Consider the following 21,597-nt stretch of genomic DNA (forward strand, 5'->3'; position numbering starts at 1 on the left):
TTGCTTAACATTGTTAATTACCTAGTTGACACATAGTACTGTAAGTACCAACAAAAACTGTAAGATTTAATAAAATGATAGATAAATAAATAATAAATGCTTCGGAATTTTATTAATGAGTTGGTTTGTTTTTAAGTACTTTTAAAAGCCTTTCTTGTCTCATAATTTAGGGTTTGTCTGATCCAGGTAATTACCATGAGTTTTGTCGATTTTTGGCTCGTTTAAAGACAAATTATCAGCTGGGAGAATTAGTTATGGTGAAGGAATACCCTGAAGTTATCAGATTGATAGCTAATTTTACCATTACTAGTCTACAGGTAAGTAAAAATACATAATTGATATTAAGCTACAGTCAGTTTTAAAACAATTTCTTGGTAAGGGTTGGTGGAGGCCTTTTTTTTTTTTTTTATTGCTGGGGATTCATTGAGGGTACAAGAAACCAGGTTACACTGATTGCATTTGTTAGGCAAAGTCCCTTTTGAAATTGGTGGAGACTTTTTTTTTTTAACATCTCTTAATTTAAGTAATTTGCTGAACATGTTCATTGTAAAGTTTTAGATGAAAAAGTTCATTGTTAACATTTATAATAATAAAAATTGAGAAGCTACTTAATATCTAAAAAGTGAAAAGTGAGTTGAGAAGCTATAGTAAAATCTATGTGAGGAAATGAAAGTATATTTTTACAGGTTGTATTGTAGAAAAGCTCTTTTTATAAGTTTAGGGGAGAAGGTATAAAACCATATTTTCCATGATGTTGACTCTGAAAAATATTCATGAAATAATTAGAAGGAAATACAGTAACATTCTAATAGTTATCATCCTCAATGGCAAAGTAATGAGAGATGTTATTTCTTCCTTTTTTGTGTTTATAAAATTTGGCATATGAAGTGTTTGTTATATAATCAGAATAAAAGTTGGTTTTAAAATAGATGTTTAGTAATGTTATTTTAAATAGCTTTCGTTTTATTTTTTTGTAGCACTGGGAATTTGCTCCTAACAGCGTTCATTATTTATTAACTCTGTGGCAAAGGATGGTAGCATCAGTTCCTTTTGTGAAATCAACTGAACCCCACCTGTTAGACACTTACGCACCAGAAATCACAAAAGCCTTTATCACTTCTCGGTTGGAATCTGTTGCCATGGTTGTGAGGTATTGAAAAACTAATTGTTTCTGTTGTATTTTTATCTTTTACATCTTGGAATTTACACAAATTTGAAATTTACCCTTTTTAGTGTACAGTTTCATTAGTTCTTTTAAGTGCATATGCTATAAAATACAGAATAGTTCCATCACCCCAAAGAGTTCTGTTGGATTCTTTTGTAGTCATTCCTTATCCTCGTCCTGGCAATTAAAGATATATTTTTGTTTCCCTGTAATTTTTGCATTTTCAGAATTTTGCATAAGTGAAATCACATAATATGTAGCTTTAGTCTATTTCTCAATATCGCATCAGGAGTTCTCTCCTTTTTATTGCTAAGTAGTCCATTTGGTGGAAATACTATGTACTGTTTATTTACCCATCCACTTACTGCTGGATGTTTGGATTGTTGCTGGTTTTGCCAATTGTGAATAAAACTGCTGTAAATGTTCCTGTACAGATTTTTGTATGAATGTAAGTTTTTGTTTCTCTAGAGTAAATACCTAGGTTCGGATTCCTGGGTTGCATGGTAAGTCTATATTTTACTTTATAAGAAACTGTAAAACTACTTTTCAAAGTGGCTAATGACCATTTTGCATTCCCACCAGCAATGTATGAAAGATTCAATTTCCCTGCATTCTCACCAGCACTTGATATTGTTAGTTTTAAACAATTTTAGTTGTTTTAATAGGTGGTGTGGTACTTTATTATAACTTTTCCTTCATGACTAATAGTATCGAGCATCTTTGCATGCACTTACTTGCCATTTCTGTGGATTCTTTGGCAAAGTGTCAAATCTTATTCATTTTTTTTTCTTTTTTTTTATTGTTGGGGATTCATTGAGGGTACAATAAGCCAGTTACAGTGATTGCAATTGTTAGGTAAAGTCCCTCTTGCAATCATGTCTTGCCCCCATAAAGTGTGACACACACTGAGGCCCCACCCCCCTCCCTCCATCCCTCTTTCTGCTTCCCCCCCCATAACCTTAATTGTCATTAATTGTCCTCATATCAAGATTGAGTACATAGGATTCATGCTTCTCCATTCTTGTGATGCTTTACTAAGAATAATGTCTTCCACTTCCATCCAGGTTAATACGAAGGATGTAAAGTCTCCATTTTTTTTAATGGCTGAATAGTATTCCATGGTATACATATACCACAGCTTGTTAATCCATTCCTGGGTTGGTGGGCATTTAGGCTGTTTCTACACAATGGGAAAGGATATTTGCATATTTTCAATCAGGCAAAAGCTTGATAACTAGGATCTATAGAGAACTCAAATTAATCCACATGAAAAAAGCCAATAATCCCATATATCAATGGGCAAGAGACATGAATAGAACTTTCTCTAAAGATGACAGACGAATGGCTAACAAACACATGAAAAAATGTTCATCATCTCTATATATTAGAGAAATGCCAATCAAAACAACCCTGAGATATCATCTAACCCCAGTGCCCACATCACAAAATCTCAAAACTGCAGATGCTGGCGTGGATGTGGAGAGAAGGGAACACTTACACTGCTGGTGGGACTGCAAACTAGTACAACCTTTCTGGAAGGAAATATGGAGAAACCTCAAAGCACTCAAGCTAGACCTCCCATTTGATCCTGCAATCCCATTACTGGGCATCTACCCAGAAGGAAAGAAATCCTTTTATCATAAGGACACTTGTACTAGACTGTTTATTGCAGCTCAATTTACAATCGCCAAAATGTGGAAACAGCCTAAAAATTTTTAATTGGGTTGTTTATTGAGATTTGAGCATTCTGTATATTCTGTTCACAGACCTTTTTGTTATTTATTCATTTGTTGTGCAGATATTTTCTTTTCATTCTTTCATTTGCCTTTTCAGTTCCTCAACAGAGTCTTTGGAAGAGTTTTTATATTTTGGTGAATTATAATTTATTCTTTATTTTATTTATCATGTTTTTAGCATCGTATCTAAGGAATCTTTAACTCAAGGGTACAACAATTTTATTTTCTCCTATAGAAGTTGTCTGGTTTTCAGATTTACATTTAGGTCTATGATCTATGTCAAGCCAATTTTTGTATACTACCTGAAATAGAGCTCAAATCGTTTTGTTTGTTTGTTTGTTTATGGATGATCAGTTATTTTAACATCATTTGTGGAAAAGATTATCTTTTTCCATTTGAATTGCCTTTACAGTGTTGTCAAAAATTAATTGACCACAAACATGAGATTCTATTTCTGGACTCACATAGGTGAGTTTCTATTTCTCACTAATCTATGTGTCTATCCTTCTGTCAGTACCCTGTCTTGATTACAATAGCTTTACAAGTATCTTTAAAACCAGATAGTATGAATTTTCCAACTAGTTTTTTCCCATTTCAACATTGTTTTGGCAATTCTGCCTTGTTTGCTTTTCCATGTGAATTTTTGCATCAATTTCTCATTTCCTATATAGAAATGCTGCTGGGATTTTGACTGGGATTGCAATGAATCTATAGATTAATTTGGGGAAAGAATTGACATCTCAACTGTATCAAGTCTCTCAACCAATTAGCATGTGTATCTTTTAATTTATTTAGCTCTTTGATTTCTTTCATCAGTGTTTTGTATATAATAAAACTGCTGTAAACATTCCTGTACAGATTTTTGTACGAACACAAGTTTTTGTTTCTCTAGAGTAAATACCTAGGTTTGGATTCCTTCAGTTCTTTAGCCTTCAGTTCTTACATATGTTTAGTTAGATTTAATTAGTATTTTATGTTTCCCATGCCTCTGTAGGGTACTGCTTTTTAAATTTCAATTTCAAATTGTTCATTGTCAGTATATAGTAATATGTAATAATGGATTATTGTATATTGACCTTGTATGCTGTGACCTTAATAAACTCATGTAGTAGTTCTAGTGCCTTTTTTGTGGTTTCTTTGATATTTTCCATATATTAATCATACTGTCTTCAAATATAGACAGTTTTATTTCTTACCTTCCAACCCATTTCTCTTTTTTTATCCATTATAGAATTTTTATTTAGCATAAAGTTTATTTGTGGCGAATAAAAGCACATCGAATTCTAATGTTATCTTTAAACTTACATGTTTGCAGAGATCATTTAGATGATCCCCTGGAGGATACTGCTACTGTGTTTCAGCAGCTGGAGCAGTTATGTACTGTCAGCAGATGTGAATATGAAAAGACATGTACTCTTCTTGTACAGTTATTTGACCAAAATGCACAGAATTACCAAAAACTTCTGCATTCAACTTCTGGAATAACTGTGGACATGGCAATTCAGGAAGGTTAGTAAATTTTGTGACTGTTAAGTGTTATGTTGAATATTAAGTGACATCATTAATCATTTTATTTAGTAATTTTACTGCAAATTAATTTCCCCCAGTTTCTGGTACCCTAGTAAACCAGGGTTTTTTATTAATCTGCTGTACATTTTAGTGGCTTAATGGTTGATTTTTAGTTCTTAAAAATTTTTAGTTCTTTAAAATTCATGGGAAATACTTATCTCTACATTAGACTTAAGAAAAGCTAATGGTCCTTGAGCAGATAGTTTATTAACATAATTATCTCTTAACTAGTTGTGTTTTCTTCTTTGCTATAGTTTATTACAAACTTAGAGCCAAATTTCAGCCAGTAAAAAAGTGTGTAAGAGCTAATCATGGTTTTGCTTTTCTGTATTAACCTTCCTCATAGCTTTATTGTCATTTTTTTAATTCCTCAATTTCCTCATTATTTTGTCTTATATTCTTTGTTGAAGGAGAAGGTATTTATTTTTGTATAGTCCTTTAAATTCTTTCAGGAGTGTAGGAAATAAAAATAAATATTTTGCATATTTTTAAATATGTATTATCAGAATGGAACTGACTTATACATTTCTAATAGAAGGCATTTTAATTACAGTTTAATACTTTTTCGTAACTGTTTTATCTTACTATAGAAAGTGAATTTGGTAAGGGATTGTAGTCAAGTTTACTTTCAGTGGCTTCTCAACTTTAAAAAAAAAATCTTTAAAAGAATTTTTACATTTGCATAATGTTTCTTAGAAATGCTTTTTATTGTTTGTCATCTTTCTTTAAGTTTGCATAATACTGATAAAGGGCTAATACCGTAGTTAGTTAATTTTCTGTACTTTAAATGTTCTTTCTCTCTCTTTAATTAGGATATTTTAATTTATAAATTAATTGGGGAGAACTAACATTTTTGCAGCATTTAGTCTCTTCATTATTGATTCCTTTTAGTAGAGTTGGAAAATTGTTTTTTTTTTTTTTTTTTTTTTTTTTTGTAGAGACAGAGTCTCACTGTACCGCCCTCGGGCAGAGTGCCGTGGCGTCACACGGCTCACAGCAACCTCTTAACTCTTGGGCTTACGCGATTCTCCTGCCCCAGCCCCCCGAGCAGCTGGGACTACAGGCGCCCGCCACAACGCCCGGCTATTTTTTGGTTGCAGTTTGGCCGGGGCTGGGTTTGAACCCGCCACCCTCGGCATATGGGGCTGGCGCCCTACTCACTGAGCCACAGGCGCCGCCCAGAGTTGGAAAATTGTTAAATATCAGATACACATGAGAGGATATTTATACGTATTGAGCCCTATAGAAGAGCAGTAACAAACTCCATCACCTGGCTTAAAGAATAGGTCATTGCCAATATTTTTGCTTCACTTTCTGATTTTCTTTCCAATCTATTCTATTCTCCTTCCATCCAATAGTAAATGCTTAACAGTCTTGAATTTTGTGCTTATCAATTGATTCTATTGCATAGCTATGTATTCTGAAAATAATACATGGTTCTGCATATTTCTGAGCTTTAGGTGTACATGTGGAATCATACTCTTTTTCTACAATTTATTACTATTTATCAGTATTGCATTTGTGCGCATTATGCAATAGTTCCTTCATTTTTATTACCATGCACTGCTATGTTGTTTGAATTTACGACTATTTATGGATTCTCTTATCAATGGAGTATTTGTTATTTTCTCTATTTTTTAAAATAAAATCAGTGCTGCTGTAAAGATTGTTATGTATATCCATCATTATATGTGTACATTCAACTTTAGTGGACTTTAGTGGATAGTGTCAAACTATCTGGTGCTATTTTGTATGTATCATTTTTATATCTATGTCATTTTTTTTATTCCCATTAACATAAAAGTTTTAGTTCCAGATCCTTGCCCTCATTTGATATTATCTGTCTTCTTAATTTCAGCCATTCTACTGGGTGACTAGTGCTAGCCCATTGTGGTTATAATTTATATTTCTCTAATGATTAATGTTGTTAAGCATAGTATATTGCTTTTTTGCTATTTATATATTTTGTGAAAAGTCTGTTCATATCTTTTGTCCATTTTTAAATTGGGTTGGTTCTTTTGTATGTGTTATTGTGGATTTGTAAAAGTGCATTATATTCTGTATGTAATCCCCTTTTTATGTATTGTATATGTTTTGCCAATATTTTCTCTCAGCCTGTCATTTATCTTTTTAACTATTTTTCAAAGACAGAGTTTTTAATTTTATGGTCTGCTCTTTCACTTTTTTTCTTTATGGCTTGAGGTTTCTGTGTGTTAAGAAACCTATCTAACCTAATGTCACAAAGAGTTCTGTGATTTCTTCTGTAAGTTTAAGAATTTAGCTATTATATTTAGATCTATGATCCAGTATAGGTTAATTTTTGTAAATGTTTTGAATTAAGTGTCAAGGTTTTTCTCCCATACAATATCCAGTAGTTCTAGCTCCATTTGTGGAAAAGACTATCTTTCCCCCATTAAGTAACCATAACACCATTGTTAAAAATCAGTTGACCATAAAGTGCTAAGGTTTATTACTGGACTCTCTATTCTTTACCATTGATCTTTATATCTATCCTTTTGCTAATACTATATTGTCTTGGTTACTATGTCTTTATAAAAGTCTTAAAATAAGGTAATCTGAATCTTTCAATCTTACTCTTTTTCAAATAAGTTTTGGCTATTCTTTGTCTTTTGATTTCTATATTTTAGCATCAGCTTGTCAGTTTCTTCAAAACTTGCTAGAATTTGAATTGAGATTGCCTTAATTTATATATAAGTTTGGACCAACTTAAGAGTATTGAGTCTTCCAGTTCATGAACATTTAATTTTCTTGGCATTGTTTTGTTGTTTTCTGTGTATATTTATTAAAAATTATTCACTAAACTTATTCCTATATATTTTTGATGGTATTTAAAATTTTCTGATTATTCTCTGTTACCCTATAAATTCAGAATTGATTTTTGTCTTTATGTCCTATAACTTTGCTAAATTTGTTTATTAGTGCTAATAAATATTTTTGTAGATTCTTTATAGCTATCGATGTGATCATGTCATCTGCAAATAAAGACAGTTTTGTGTCTCCTTTCAGCCTTCATGCCTTTTATTTCTTTTTCTTGTCTTATCTACTAGTAGAACTCCTAGTGCAGTGTTGAATGTAAGTGGTAAGACTTGGATATTCTTGCTTTGTTCCTGTTCGTATGTCTTTTTGATTGATTTCCCTTCGGTAGAGATACAACAGTGGGATTGTTGGGTCAGATGGTAGGTCTCCTTTGAGGTCTTTGAGGGATATCTGTACTGTTTTCTATAGAGGTTGTACTAATTTATAGTCCTATCAACTGCGTATAAGTGTTCCCTTTTTACCACATCCACAGCACTGTCTATTTATTTTTTAATAATGGACATTTTGATGGGATAAGGTATCTTCTCATTTTAATTTGTATTTCCCTGATGATTCATCATGTTGAACTTTTTTTATGTTTATTTGGCCATTTGTCTTTCTTCTTTTAGATAACTCTGTTCCTGGCTTTTGCCCATTTCTTAGTTTTTTTTTTCTTACTGATTTGTTTGAGTTCTTTGTAAATTTTGGATGTTAGCCCCTTGATGGATAGTTGCAAGTATTTTCTCCCATTCTGTAGGTTGTGTATTTACTCTGTTGATTATTTCCCTTGTTGCGCGTAAACTTATAAATTTTATAAGTCCCATTTATTTATTTTTGTTGTATTGCCTTTGGAGTTTTAGTCATAATTCTTTCTTTAGGCTGATGTCCAGAAGAATTTTCCCTGTAATTTCTTCTAAAATTTTTATGGTTGCATGCCTTACCAAGTCTTGAATCTATCTTGAGTTAATTTTTGTGTATGGCAAGAGATAGGAATCCTGTTTCATTCTTCTCTGTGGCTATTCAGTTTTCCCAGCACCATTTATTGAACAGGGTGTTCTTTCCCCAGTGTATGTTTTTGTCTGCTTGTCAAAAATCAGTTCATTGTAGCTATATGGTTTTATTTGTGAATTCTCTATTCTGTTTTCTTCATCTGTTCTCTACCTTTATACCAGTATCATACTGTTTTGGTTACTATAGCTTTATAGTAGTATAATTTGAGGTCAGGTAATGTGATGGCCTCTGGACCGAGATGATTCAAGCACAGTACATTTCTTGTGCACTTTATTTTTATTATGATTGCATCGTAAAATATAATGAAATAATTATACAACTCACCATAATGCAGAATCAGTTGAAACTATAAGCATGTTTTCCTGTAATTCCCCTCTGAGGATGATAGGAGACAGTGACCTTTGAAGTGTGTTGCCTATGTCCAGTCTACTTAGTAATTTCATTTTGGTTGTCGTCACTGCAGAAAACCCTTCTTTGCAAAGAGAGGATGTTGGAAATGGAAGCAGGACTTGTAGTGGTTTTGTGGCAGTCTCAGGATATTCCACTTCGACTTTAATTTAGAATGTAGGGAGATTTGTAGTTTTCTCAAACCTACTTTTAAGGCCACCATCATTTGTGATCTCAAGTAGTTGATTTTCTTCTAACACCAAGAGATGCTCTGTTCTAGACAAAATTGAGAGAATGTCTCTTCTAGACAAAATTGATTGATCTGGTTTCTTCAAAAATGGGTCATGGATCCATTCCTCTTCAGTTTGGGGGTCTTTTGTGGTTGGGAAGTGATGCTCGAATTCTTTTGACAGCTGAGATAGGTGATTGTATGCCAGTCTGAAGACAGAATGCCCTGGCTCAGTCTCTTTCAAAAATCTCCATTAATGTTTGAAACGTTCTCTCAGTGATCTTAATGTTCTCTCTTTGACCCCATAATTCCAGTTTGGCTTTGAATGCAGCCAGTTTATCTGCCAACTCAGACACAGTTGTCATTGTCCCCTGAAGTGAAAGATTGAATTAGTTGAGCAGATTAAATATGTCACACAAGTAAGCAAGTTTTGTGACCCATTCTGTGTCACTGAAATGTGCTGCCAAGGGTGACTGTTTCCTAAAAGAAATCTGTGGAGTCTCTGTTGTAGGACTGATGATTAGACTCTATAGAGAACTCAAATTATTCAACAAGAAAAGAGCAAATAATCTTATTTATTTGTTGACAAGAGACTTGAGCAGAAATTTCTCTGAAGAAGATAAATAGCTAAGAAACACATGAAAAAAATGTTCATTGTTCCTAATCATCAGCGAAATGCAAATCAAAGCCACTCTGAGATATTTTGAATAGTTCTGCAGCTGTGGTATTCTTTGGTAACAAAAGTGCACATAGTATATTCTTGTACACATCTTCCTGAAAAATGTATCTCACAAAAACAAGCATTGTTGCCTTGCCAACATTGGTAGACTCATCAACATGGATTGTATACCACCACAGTGACTCATTAATCCTGTCTAACATTTGTGCCACAGTGTCTTCTACAGTTTTATCAATTTGTCTAGTTATGATGTTAGCCAAAAGAGGAACATATGCCACCTTTTGACTTGCAGCCTCTCCTAAAAGTTCACAGCAAATGTCATTAGCAGCAGACAGGATCAACTCTTTACCAGCACTAAAGGGCTTCACATTTTGATGGAATGGTGGCCTTCCATAATTGCTTCTGTTCTTCATGTTTGTTTTGCTGTTTTGAAAAACTCGAAAAGCTTGTCTTTTAATTCAAGTCTCCACGTGGCAAAGCAGTTTTAAAGATTTCATGGCTTTATTGGACAGTTTATTGCCAGATATGAATTACCTATTGTAGTGAAAGTACAATTGAAGTAGGACTCTTAGTATTTTCTGTTCTTTTTTTGTTTTGTTTCATTTTGTTTCGGATTAACATGAGGGTACATATGATTGGACTATGTTGTCTGTATTCGTAAGGTATGGTCCCAGTTGTAGTTGAGTCCTTCACCCAGGAGATTTGCCCTGTACTCCTACCTTATATATGATCGATGGGAGCCCACTGAACCTCCCTCCCCCATTCCTGAATTTAATTGTGTTTTTCTCTCATCTGGCTTAGTATTTTCTTTTAAACGCAGCTTTCATTTTGTTGGCAATCTTTAAGTTTTCTTGTGTAATCATTGAGTCTTTCACCCTTTTCCAAGAAGCTCTCTAGTGATATTGATATTTTTTACACATTATTGCTAGTATTAGTTTGTACACTTCCAAAACTGTGATGGAGACAAGTACGTATGGGCTGGCCAGGTGTGGACTAAAATGAGTGTCTGATTCTGACTGAACTTTTGACTGTGAACAATGCCTAAAGGTGTACAAATAAGATGTTCTTTTTGTGCGAGCAACGCTTGTAGGCACTGTTTATTTTGCAAACAAAAACTTGATGACACATGTTCCTGCTATGTTACCTGACTTGAATCTATAAGCATACCCTTCACTTTGTTCTCAATATTTTTCACACTTGTGCCTGAAGTAATTTGTACAAATAGTGGATTCTTGTGGGAGTATATGTAAATATGGAGTACAGTAAATTCAAAGAGTCATCAAGTTCAAAAGACTTGATTATTGTTGGAGAATTTGGAGATAGAGGTACCTTTAAAAATAATTCTCACAAAAAACATAAATGGTGAAATACCTTAGAATCTGATTTGGAAAACAAAAGTGTAGAACCTTTTTCAAATTTAAAAGAAGCCAATCCTTGGCAACTTCAATTCAAATTCAAATAATTTGAATCCAGAAATATGCGATTTTGATGTTTTGAGTTGTACCATACAAAAAAGGATTATTAAAGCTTTATTGATAATGCAAAACTTTATCGTTTCATATTAAATTTTTTTGTTTGCATATTACTTTTTTATAAATATAAAATATTGAAACTGAAAGCAACTTGGGTGGGTTATTTTGATTAGTAAGATACCAAAAAACATCCCGTGGTGTGCCATGTCTCATAACGATTGTTATAATTGCACCCTCAATTGGCATTTTTTGTTTCTGAGCACTTTACGGTCAAAGGGTTAAATCCTACCTAGATGTAGCTGTGTACAATTCAAGTACATCAACTCACTTGTCACTATAAAGCCTGCTACCAGATACAGCTTTACAATTAAAGTAAAATGCTCACTTGCCTCCATAAAGCCTGCCATCAAAGGCAGCTTAATTGTCACTTGCCACTCTCTGATAGGGTTTTGCTATGAGTCTGGAAGCAGTTGATTTATTATGGTCACTGTGCAGTCTAATCTCTCTGCTATTGATCTGTATTTGCAGCCTCTTTCCAGCACTAGCATCCTGCCTCAGCTCTACCTCAGATCTTTAGGCATTAGATTCTCATAAGTAACATGCAACCTAAATTTTACACATGCTACATTTTACAGTAGAGTTCATGCTCCCGTGAGAATCTAATGCCACCATTGATGTGGTAGGAGGCAGAGCTCAGGAAATTATGCAAACAGTGGGGAGTGGCTGTAAATACAGATGAAGCTTGCTCACTTGCCCCACCATGCACCTCCTGTTGTGCGGCCCTTTTCCTAACAGGCTATGGAGTGTGTCAGTCTGCTACCCTGAAGTTGGGGACTGCAGATGTGTAAGAATTTTTTTATAAGCCTTGTGGCAACCATAATGCAAAAAAGCTATGGTAGATTCACTAAAAATAAAATGCGATGAAGTAAAACATACTACCAGCGGTAATCATTTAACCACAAAGGAAAATGGTAAGAAAAGAAAGGAAGAGTCTGAAAGCAATCAGAAAACAAGCAACACAATGTCAACAATAAGTGTTTTTCAGTATTATCACTCAGTGAAAATGGTCTCAGTTCTCCAATGAAAAGGCGTAAAGTAGCTGAGTGGTTAAAGGGACAAGACTCAACTATATGCTGCCTTCAAAAAATCTGCCTATAAAGACGCACATACACTGAAAATGAAGGGGTAGAAAAAAGATATTCCATGCCACTGGAAACCAAAAAACAACAGAAGTAGCTGTACTACATTAGATAATATAGACTACAAGCAAAATACTATTTAAAAAAGATAAGAACACTATATAATAATAAAGGGCTTAATTCCAGAAGAGGATATAACAATTATAAATATGCACCCAATAATAAAGCTTTCAAATGTATAAATATTAATAGATCTAAAGCAGTGGTTCTCAACCTTCCTAATACCGCGGCCCTTTAATACAGTTCCTGTGGCCACAAGCCACAGGTTGAGAACCACTGATCTAAAGGGAGAGAGAGATTTAAATGTAGTAATGGTAAGGGCACTTTAATACCTCACTTCAGACAGAAAATCCACAAAGAAACGGTAGAGTTAAGGTACACAAGTATTGTACAAGTTCAGAAATTAAAAATTATATCAAGTTTCTTTTTCTGCTGCAATGGAGTAAAACTAGAAATTAATTGCAGGAACCTTGGAAACTATATAAACATGGAAATTAAACACCATGCTCCTGAATGACAATGGGTTGATGAAAAAATTAGAAGGAAATTTAAAACTTTATTGAAACAAATGAAAGTAGAAATGCAACATACCAACTTGTATGGTAAATGAAAAAAGCAGTGCAAGAAGGGCAGTTTATAGCAATAAATGCCTCTATCAAACAAAAACTAAAAAGACTTCAAATAAACTAATCCACCTTGAGGAACTAAGAAATAACAAAAGATAGCAGAAGTCAGTGAAATTGAGACTAAAAAATAATACAGAGCTTGCTCATTTGCCCCACCATTTTCAACAAAATGAAAAGTTGATTGTTTGAAAGACAAAATCAACAAACTTCCAGCTAATCAAACTAAGAAAAGAGAAAAGATCCAAAATAAATAGAATCAGAAATGAAAAAGAAGACATAGTACTTGAAACCTCAGAAATACAAAGAATCATGAGAGGCTACCATGAATGACTATACACCATCAAATTGGAAAACATAGAAGTGGATAAATTCCTGGCCATGTAATACTTACCAAGATTGGACTGTGAAAAATTAGAAAACCTCAACAATCCATAAACAAGTAATGAGACTGAAGCTATAATAAAAAAAAAAAATTTCTCATCAAAGAAAATCCTAGGACCTGATGGATTTACTTCTGCATTTATTAAACATTTAAGAAGACCTCATAACAAACTTCTTTAAACTCTTTAAAAAAAATTGAAAAAGAGGGAATTCATCAGCACTCATTCTATGAGGCCAGCATTACTCTGATAACAAAACCAGATAAGGATGCAACAACAACAAAGGAAACTGCAGGCTAATATCCTGATAAACAAGGCACAGAAATCCTCAACAAAATGCTAGGTAATAGAATTCCAGTAACACATTAAAAAGATCATTCACCATGATGGAGTTCAATTCATCATAAGGAAGCAAAGACTGTTTAGTATATACAACTCAATAAACATGATATATCATGGTAACAGAATCAGAAACAAAAACTATATGATTATTTCAATAGATGCCATAAAAGTATCTGAGAAAATTCCACATCTCTTTACGATAAAAATCTTCATTAAAATGAGGAACATTTCTCAAAATAATAAAGGCCATATATGACAAACCCACAGCTAACATTGTTCTGGATGAGAAAACATTGAAGATTCTTACTCTAAAGACTTAAGAAGAGAAGAATGCCCCCTTTCAGAAGTATTATTGTACATAACACTAAAAGTCCTGGCCAGATAAATTAGGCAAGAGAAAGAAATAAAGGGCATCACAATTGGAATGGAAGAAGTCACATTAGGCTTGTTTGCAGGTGACAGGACCCTTTACCTAGGAAAACCTAAAGACTCCATCAAAAAGCTGTTAGAACAGATAAATTCAGTAAAGTTGCAGAATGAAAAATCAGTAGCATTTATATATATGCCAGCAGTGAGCAATCTGTAAAAGAAATGAAGATTTCTTTGCTTTCTTAAGTAGGCAAAGATTTTTTTTTTAAACATCAGAGCACAGGCAACAAAGCACAAAAAATCAGTTGGGATTACATCAAGCTAAAAAGCTTCTTTACAGCAAAGGAAATAGTCCACAAGGTAAAGAGACAGCCCGTAGAATGGGAGAAAATATTTGCTGACTATCCATCTGACAGGAGATAACCAGAATATATTAGGTCAACTCAATAGCAAAATCCCCCAAATAAGCCAATCTAGAAATGGACAAAGGCTGTGAACAAACATTTCTCAATAGAAGACATACAGATGGTCAACAAGTGTAAGAAAACATGCCCATCATCATTAATTATCGACCCCCCCTTCACAAAACTACAACATGATATCTTGTCACCCCAGTTAAAATGGCTTATATCAAAAAGAAAGACAATAACAGATGCTGGTGAGGATGTGGTGGAAGAGGAATGCTTGTACACTGTTAGTAGGAATGTAAATTAGTACAGCTACCATGGAGATCAGTATAGAAGTTCTTTAAAAAAGTAAAAATACAACTATTATTTGGTATGGAAATCCTACTACTGGGTATATATCCGAATGAAAGGAAATCAATATATCAAAGAGATACCTACACTCCCATGTTTATTGCCACCCTGTTCACAATAACCAAAATGTGTAATCAATGTGCCCATCATCACTGGATCAGTGGATGAAGGAAATGTGGTGTATATGTACAAGGGAATATTATTCACATTAAAAAAAACAAAATCCTGGCATTTTCATCAGTGTGTGTGGAATTGGAGCCTGTTTTATGAAGTGAATTAAGCCAAGCACAGAAACATTAATATCACTTACTCTCAGTCATATGCGGGAGCCAAAAGAGTGTGTCGACTGAAGATAAAGAGTAGATTGGTGGTTACCAGAAGCTGGAAAGGAGAGAGAAAAAGAAATGGGGGTCGAAACAAAAAGACTAATCAAATTGACAAACCTCTTGTGAGATTAAGGAGGAAAGAGTTCACAAATAAATACTGTTAGGAACAAAAGGTGAAACAAACAATTATGGGTGTAGCAAAGATTCTAAAGATAAAATCACTCGTAGTATTTTCTGAGTTTAATAAATTAGATAACTTCAATAAATTCTTAGAAAAAAATTTACTTAAATTGACTTGAATTAAATAGGAAGAGACCAGAACTGAAGAAGATATTTGCAACACACACACACTACAAACAAGGATCACCATCTAGAATAATACTGAAAGAAAATGATTAAAAACCATTAAAATAAATAGTTCTTTTAGGAAAATGATCAATAGATACAAGCAAATAGGCATCTCAAAACAAAGAAAAACAAATGGTATATATATTTGAAAGAATGCACAACTTCATTATTGATAAGAGAAATGAAATTTAAGGCACATAAAAGACAACTTTACTCCCCATAGACTGTTAAAAATAAGAAATTTTATAGAATAATGTGGGTCAAAACGAATTCCATCTGAGGAGTATCATGTGTAACTAATTGGCAATGGAAGTGAAATGAATGCCTGGCACTTTGCCATAAAAATCTGTACACAAGATGATATATGCGATAATATTCATATCATTATTCATTATGGCAAAAAGTAGAACCAGCTCAGATGCCCATCAATATGAAGATGGATGAAGAGATCAATATATAATTATTATGGAATATTAATATAGTGACAAAAATGAAAATAAAAATTTAAAAAGTAAAAAGTACATATATACTTATCAAGGTTGACCATCAGAGATTAGATGTTTAGTGAAAAGAAAACCAACGTTCAGGAAGCTACATACAGTATGAAACTTATAGCTCAAAAGTGAGTAGAAATATATTATTTGTAAAATATGCATATGTGATAAAATTTTAAAAAATCAAAATAACAGCATCAAATATTGTATTATAGTTATCATAGTTACCTGTAGAGTAGGAGGTAAGGGGAAAAGCTAGGGGAAGGGTGACAATATTGGTAATTCACTGATTCTTCAATTGGTAGGGTGTTTTTCATATGTATTCACATACACGTTTTCACATCAAATATTAAAATCTGAAAAGATTCAGTTGTAAAATAAGTGATATCAACTGAAATGTGATAATTTAGTGTTATTAAGTTGGTTTATCTACTAAATAAAATAATTCAGGCCTGATTCTCTATTGTAAATTGAAGAATTTTTTAAAAGTTGGATACACTATGTAGTTTCAGTAGAAGTTTTAAAAATATTTGTTTTCTTCCTTTCTTCTGGTTAGAAGGTGAGTGGGAAGGAGTCTTTCTTTTAAACAAAAGCCTGTGATCTGTTAACAATGATTGTTTTATATTAGAAAAAATGCAAAACATGTTTCTAGTTTGTACATTGTGTGTAGCAGTTTTTAGTTTCTTTTGTTTAGACTAAACACTTCAGTTAGTGTTGAACAAAGAAAATTATATGCTCTTGTTATGGGTGCTTTAATTTAGATGCTTAATGGCTTTTAATCTTACAAAATAAGTTTATTATTATATTATGATCCCATTTGTATTATATTGTCTTGCTCTTCTATATTTGTGGTACGGTCATGGTTTACGGAAACAATAATCCCTAAGAAATAGATCATTAACAGTAGTTAACGATTACTTGTGATCTATGGTAATGACGGATTTCTTTGGGATTATTGCAGTTATAAACCATAATTATGGATTATTGCAGCAATAATTATTTTGTTAGGGAAAAAATGTTCTATGCTTGAACAGCTGCTGAAACAAGTGCCCTGAACATTTCAGCATAAGTAGAAACATGGAAAATTATAATGGAAACTTAGGATTATTATAAAATGAAACTCATGTATCAGATTTTCTTTTCTAAATGTGATTTAGATACATGGATTTACCTGGTTCTTTAAACTTTTTGGATGTAAGTATGTTACCCAAGTAACCTTTTTTTTTTCCCCTTTGATGTACACTGTGATGTGTTGATATACATAGTGAAATGAATGCTACAATTAAGCAAATTATTCTATCTGTCATCATCCATGGTTACCTTTTCTTGAAGATTTTGTGATAAAAGCACTTAAAATCTACTCACTTTCCAAATCTCAAGTATATGACAAAATCTCATTAACTATAGTCCTTTTGCAGTACATAAGATCTCCAGGTTTATTCATCCTACATAAATGTAAGTTTGTACACTTTGACTTACTTCTCATTTCCTCCTTCTCCTTGCCCCTGATAACCACTGCTATTCTCTGTTTCTATGTATTCTACCTTTATTTCCTTTTGATTCTGCATATAAATGAGACCGTACGGTTATTTTTCTTTGTGTGTCTGGCTTATTTCCCAAAGTAACTTCTTAACATTTATTATTTACAATACTGTGGGTCTAAAATTATTCAAGTTTAGGGGAAGTTTAATGTTTATGAGAAATACCACTTAGTATTCAGCTAAATATCAGAATTTTATTCTATAGCTTGATAATAAGGTTTTTATATATCAATGTTTGTTTCTAACATTAATCCTGACTTACTCAGTATTTAAGTTTCTAAGGGTTAAGAAATAATGTTTTTCTATTTCTTATACAATAGAAATACTTTCTAAAACCACGAGTAAGTAAGTATGCACTCTGTTTTTCTCTATAATCTTCCATTCAGAAATTACCATATTTTATCCAGATCTTTAAAGTATGATGGTGGTGCTTTGTGTTAAATTTGAAAATTGATTTGGGTAACCTGGACGTTTTCACAATGTTGATTCTTCCTAGCCATGAGCATATATGTTTTTCCATTTGTTAACATCTTCAGCTATTTCTTTTCTCAGAGTTTCATAATTCTCTTTATAGAGATCTTTCACATCCTTTGTTAGGTAAATTCCCAAATATTTCATCTTCTTTGGCACAACTATAAAGGGAATAGAGTCCTTGACTGTTTTTTCAGCTTGACTATTATTGGTATATATAAAAGCTGCTGATTTGTGAGTATTGATTTTGTAGCCTGAGACACTACTGTATTCCTTGATAACTTCTGAGAGTTTTGTGGTTGAGTCCCTTGGGTTTTCCAGGTATAAAATCATATCATCTGCAAAGAGTAAAAGTTTGATCTCCTCGGACTCTATTTGTATACCCTTTATCGCCTTTTCTTGCCTGATTGCGATGGCTAAGACTTAAGTTACAATGTTAAAAAGCAATGGAGACAGTGGGCAACCTCGCCTGGTTCCTGATCTGAGTGGAAATCTTCAAATACCCAAGACATTACTCAGAAATAAAAACAAAGCAGGAGGAATCATCCCATCAGACCTCAGACTATACTATAAATCAACAGTAATCAAAACCGCATGGTACTGGCACAGAAACAGAATGGTAAATATATGGAACAGAATTGAGAACCAAGAGATGAACCCAGACACTTACCGTCATTTGATCTTTGATAAGCATATCAAAAATATAAATTGGGAAAAACACTCCCTACTTAACAAATGGTGCTGGGAGAATTGGCTGGCAATTTGTAGAAGACTGAAGCTGGACCCACACCTTTCACCATTAACAAAAATTGACTCTCACCGGATAAAAGACTTAAACTTAAGACATGAAACTATAAAGATTCTTGGAGAGGTACAATCAACTGTGACAAGCTTGGTGCCATGTGGTGCTGTGATCCAGCTCCATCTTCATTAGTGAAGACTTCATAGACAAACCAGACTGTTGTTCAAAAACAATTACCACGGTCTAGGAGCTACGCCTCCTGGACCTCCGTAAGAGCTGGGCCACGACCACGACTGGCTCCCACCTGGACCTCCCTAAGAGCTGCGCTGCCCAGACCTCCATAAGAACCATGACGCGACTGCGATCGGCACCCGCCAGAACCTCCGTAAGAGTTGCGCCGCGACCCCCGACTCGCGACCCACACCCGCCGGGCCTCCGCATACCCTGACCCAGGACTGCGGGAGCCGTGCAACCCTGCGACAGTCCTCCTATATCCTCCCTGCCTCCACACCAGCCTGCTTGTCTGAAGGGACTGGCAGCTGCATGCCCTCTGGAGCCCTCCCTGCCCCTGCATGGAGCTCTTCTCCTGGCCAGAGACTGATGGAGCCTTCGGCTCTCTGAGCCAAAGTCACTGGGCACCAGGCTCTCCCAGAACCGTGTGCACCACACCCCGCCCTGTTGCTGGATCCGGGTGTGTCACACTCTGGAGCTGCTCCCACAACCAGAACTCCCTGGCTGGGGCAGCCCCAGAGGAACTACACAGGGTCACTCCCTACAAAGATCCAGCAACAATAGAGTGATCCCGCTGGGGTCTAATCTTGGAGAGACACCTCCCAAACTCTGAGGACGGCCAGAGGCAATGGTGAAAAACAATCCTGAGGTAAAATCAACAGAAAAACTCTGGCAATATGAATAATCACAGTAGATCAACTCCCCCAAGGATCAGTGGGGCAGACAAAGCACAAGATCCCATGCACAAACAAATAGCTGAGATGTCAGAAATCGAATTCAGAATCTGGACAGCAAATAAGATCGAATTAGAATTCTAAGCAGTAACCCAAAAGATATCTCAAGAATTCAACGACCAAATGACCAAAGATTTTGATACATCAAGACAAGAAGTTGCATCCCTCAAAGATCTGAAAAACACAGTAGAAACCCTCAGTAACAGAATGGAGCAAGCAGAAGAAAGGATTTCTGACATTAAAGACAAAGCTTTTGAACGCTTGCAAACTCTCAAGGAGGAAGAGAAATGGAGGGCAAAAACAGATCACTCTCTCAGAGAGCTCTGGGATAATTTGAAGAAAATCAATATTCGTCTTATAGGGATCCCTGAAAGTGACGAAATGTATTCACAAGGCACAGAGTCTCTTCTACATGAGATTATGAAGGAAAACTTTCCAGACATGCTAAGAGATTCTGAAATTCAGATAGCAGTTTCAGAACTCCAGCACAACTCAACCGAAATAAGACATCCCACAGACACATCATAATCAATTTCACTGAAGTTAATTTGAAGGAGAAAATTCTGAAAGCAGCCAGACGAAAGAAAACCATCACCTACAAGGGCAAGAATACTAGAATAACTGCAGATCTCTCTGCTGAAACCTTTCAAGCTACAGGAGGATGGTCATAGACTTTTAATCTCCCAAAACAAAATAACTTTCAATGCAGGATCCTGTACTCAGCTAAACTGAGTTTCATTTATGACGGAGAAATTAAATACTTTAATGACATTCACATGTTGAAGAAATTTGCCACAACTAAATCAGCTTTCCAGAATATTCTCAGTCCTACCCTTCATAAAGACCAGCGTAGCCCTCCACCACAAAAGTAAACCCACCCAGAAACTTTTGATTAAATTCCACTTCCACAGTCGCAAAAGGATTAAAAATGTCCACTGGACTTTCGAAAGGCTTATCAATCTTCTCAATTAATGTGAATGGTTTAAATTGTCCTCTAAAGAGGCACAGGTTGGCTGACTGGATACAAAAACTCAAACCAGATATCTGCTGCATACAAGAATCTCATCTTAAATTAAAAGACAAATATAGACTCAAGGTGAAGGGGTGGTCATCTTTACTCCAGGCAAATGGAAAGGAGAAAAAAGCAGGCGTTGCAATCCTATTTGCAGATGCAATAGGCTTTAAACCAACCAAAATAAGAAAGGATAAGGATGGACACTTCATATTTGTTAAAAGTAATACTCAACATGATGAGTTTTCAATTATTAATACTTATGCACCCAACCAGAATGCACCTCAATTTATAAGAGAAACTCTAGCAGACATGAACAACTTGATTTCCTCCAGTTCCATCGTAGTTGGAGATTTTAACACCCCTTTAGCAGTGCTGGATAGATCCTCCAAAAGGAAGCTAAGCAAAGAAATTTTAGATTTTAACTTAACCATTCAACATCTAGACTTAACAGACATCTACAGAACATTTCATCCCGACATAACTAAATACACATTCTTCTCATCAGCCCACGGAACATACTCCAAAATTGACCACATACTAGCCACAAGTCAGACCTCAACAAATAAAAAAAAATAGTAATTATTTCTTGCATCTTCTCAGACCATCATGGAATAAAAGTTGATCTCAGTATCAACAGGAATCTGCATACCCGTACAAAAACATGGAAGCTAAACAACCTTATGCTGAAGGATAGATGGGTTATAGATGAGATTAACAAGGAAATCACCAAATTTTTGGAACAAAACAGCAATGAAGACACGAATTATCAGAACCTCTGGGATACTGCAAAGGCAGTCCTTAGAGGGAAATTTATATCACTGCAAGCCTTCCTCAAGAAAACGGAAAGAGAGGAAGTTAATAACTTAATGTTACATCTCAAACAACTGAAGAAGAACATTCCAATCACAAACCCAGCAGAAGAAAAGAAATATCCAAAATCAGAGCAGAATTAAATG

At 34.5% G+C, this 21,597-nt stretch overlaps 1 protein-coding gene across 2 annotated transcripts in view; it reads left to right on the forward strand.

Moving 5' to 3' along the window:
* The window catches only part of RANBP17 (RAN binding protein 17), a 480,295-nt gene that overhangs the window by 54,018 nt on the left and 404,680 nt on the right, over positions 1–21,597 (forward strand). For both annotated transcript variants that reach the window (XM_053566863.1, XM_053566864.1), the window contains exons 10-12: positions 171–317; positions 978–1,150; positions 4,217–4,410. In XM_053566863.1, coding sequence (XP_053422838.1) covers positions 171–317; positions 978–1,150; positions 4,217–4,410 — 514 coding nt within the window. The remainder of the gene's footprint in view (positions 1–170; positions 318–977; positions 1,151–4,216; positions 4,411–21,597) is intronic.

Source organism: Nycticebus coucang, chromosome 17 (genome assembly GCF_027406575.1).
Source record: "Nycticebus coucang isolate mNycCou1 chromosome 17, mNycCou1.pri, whole genome shotgun sequence".
NCBI classification, from domain to species: Eukaryota; Metazoa; Chordata; class Mammalia; order Primates; family Lorisidae; genus Nycticebus; species Nycticebus coucang.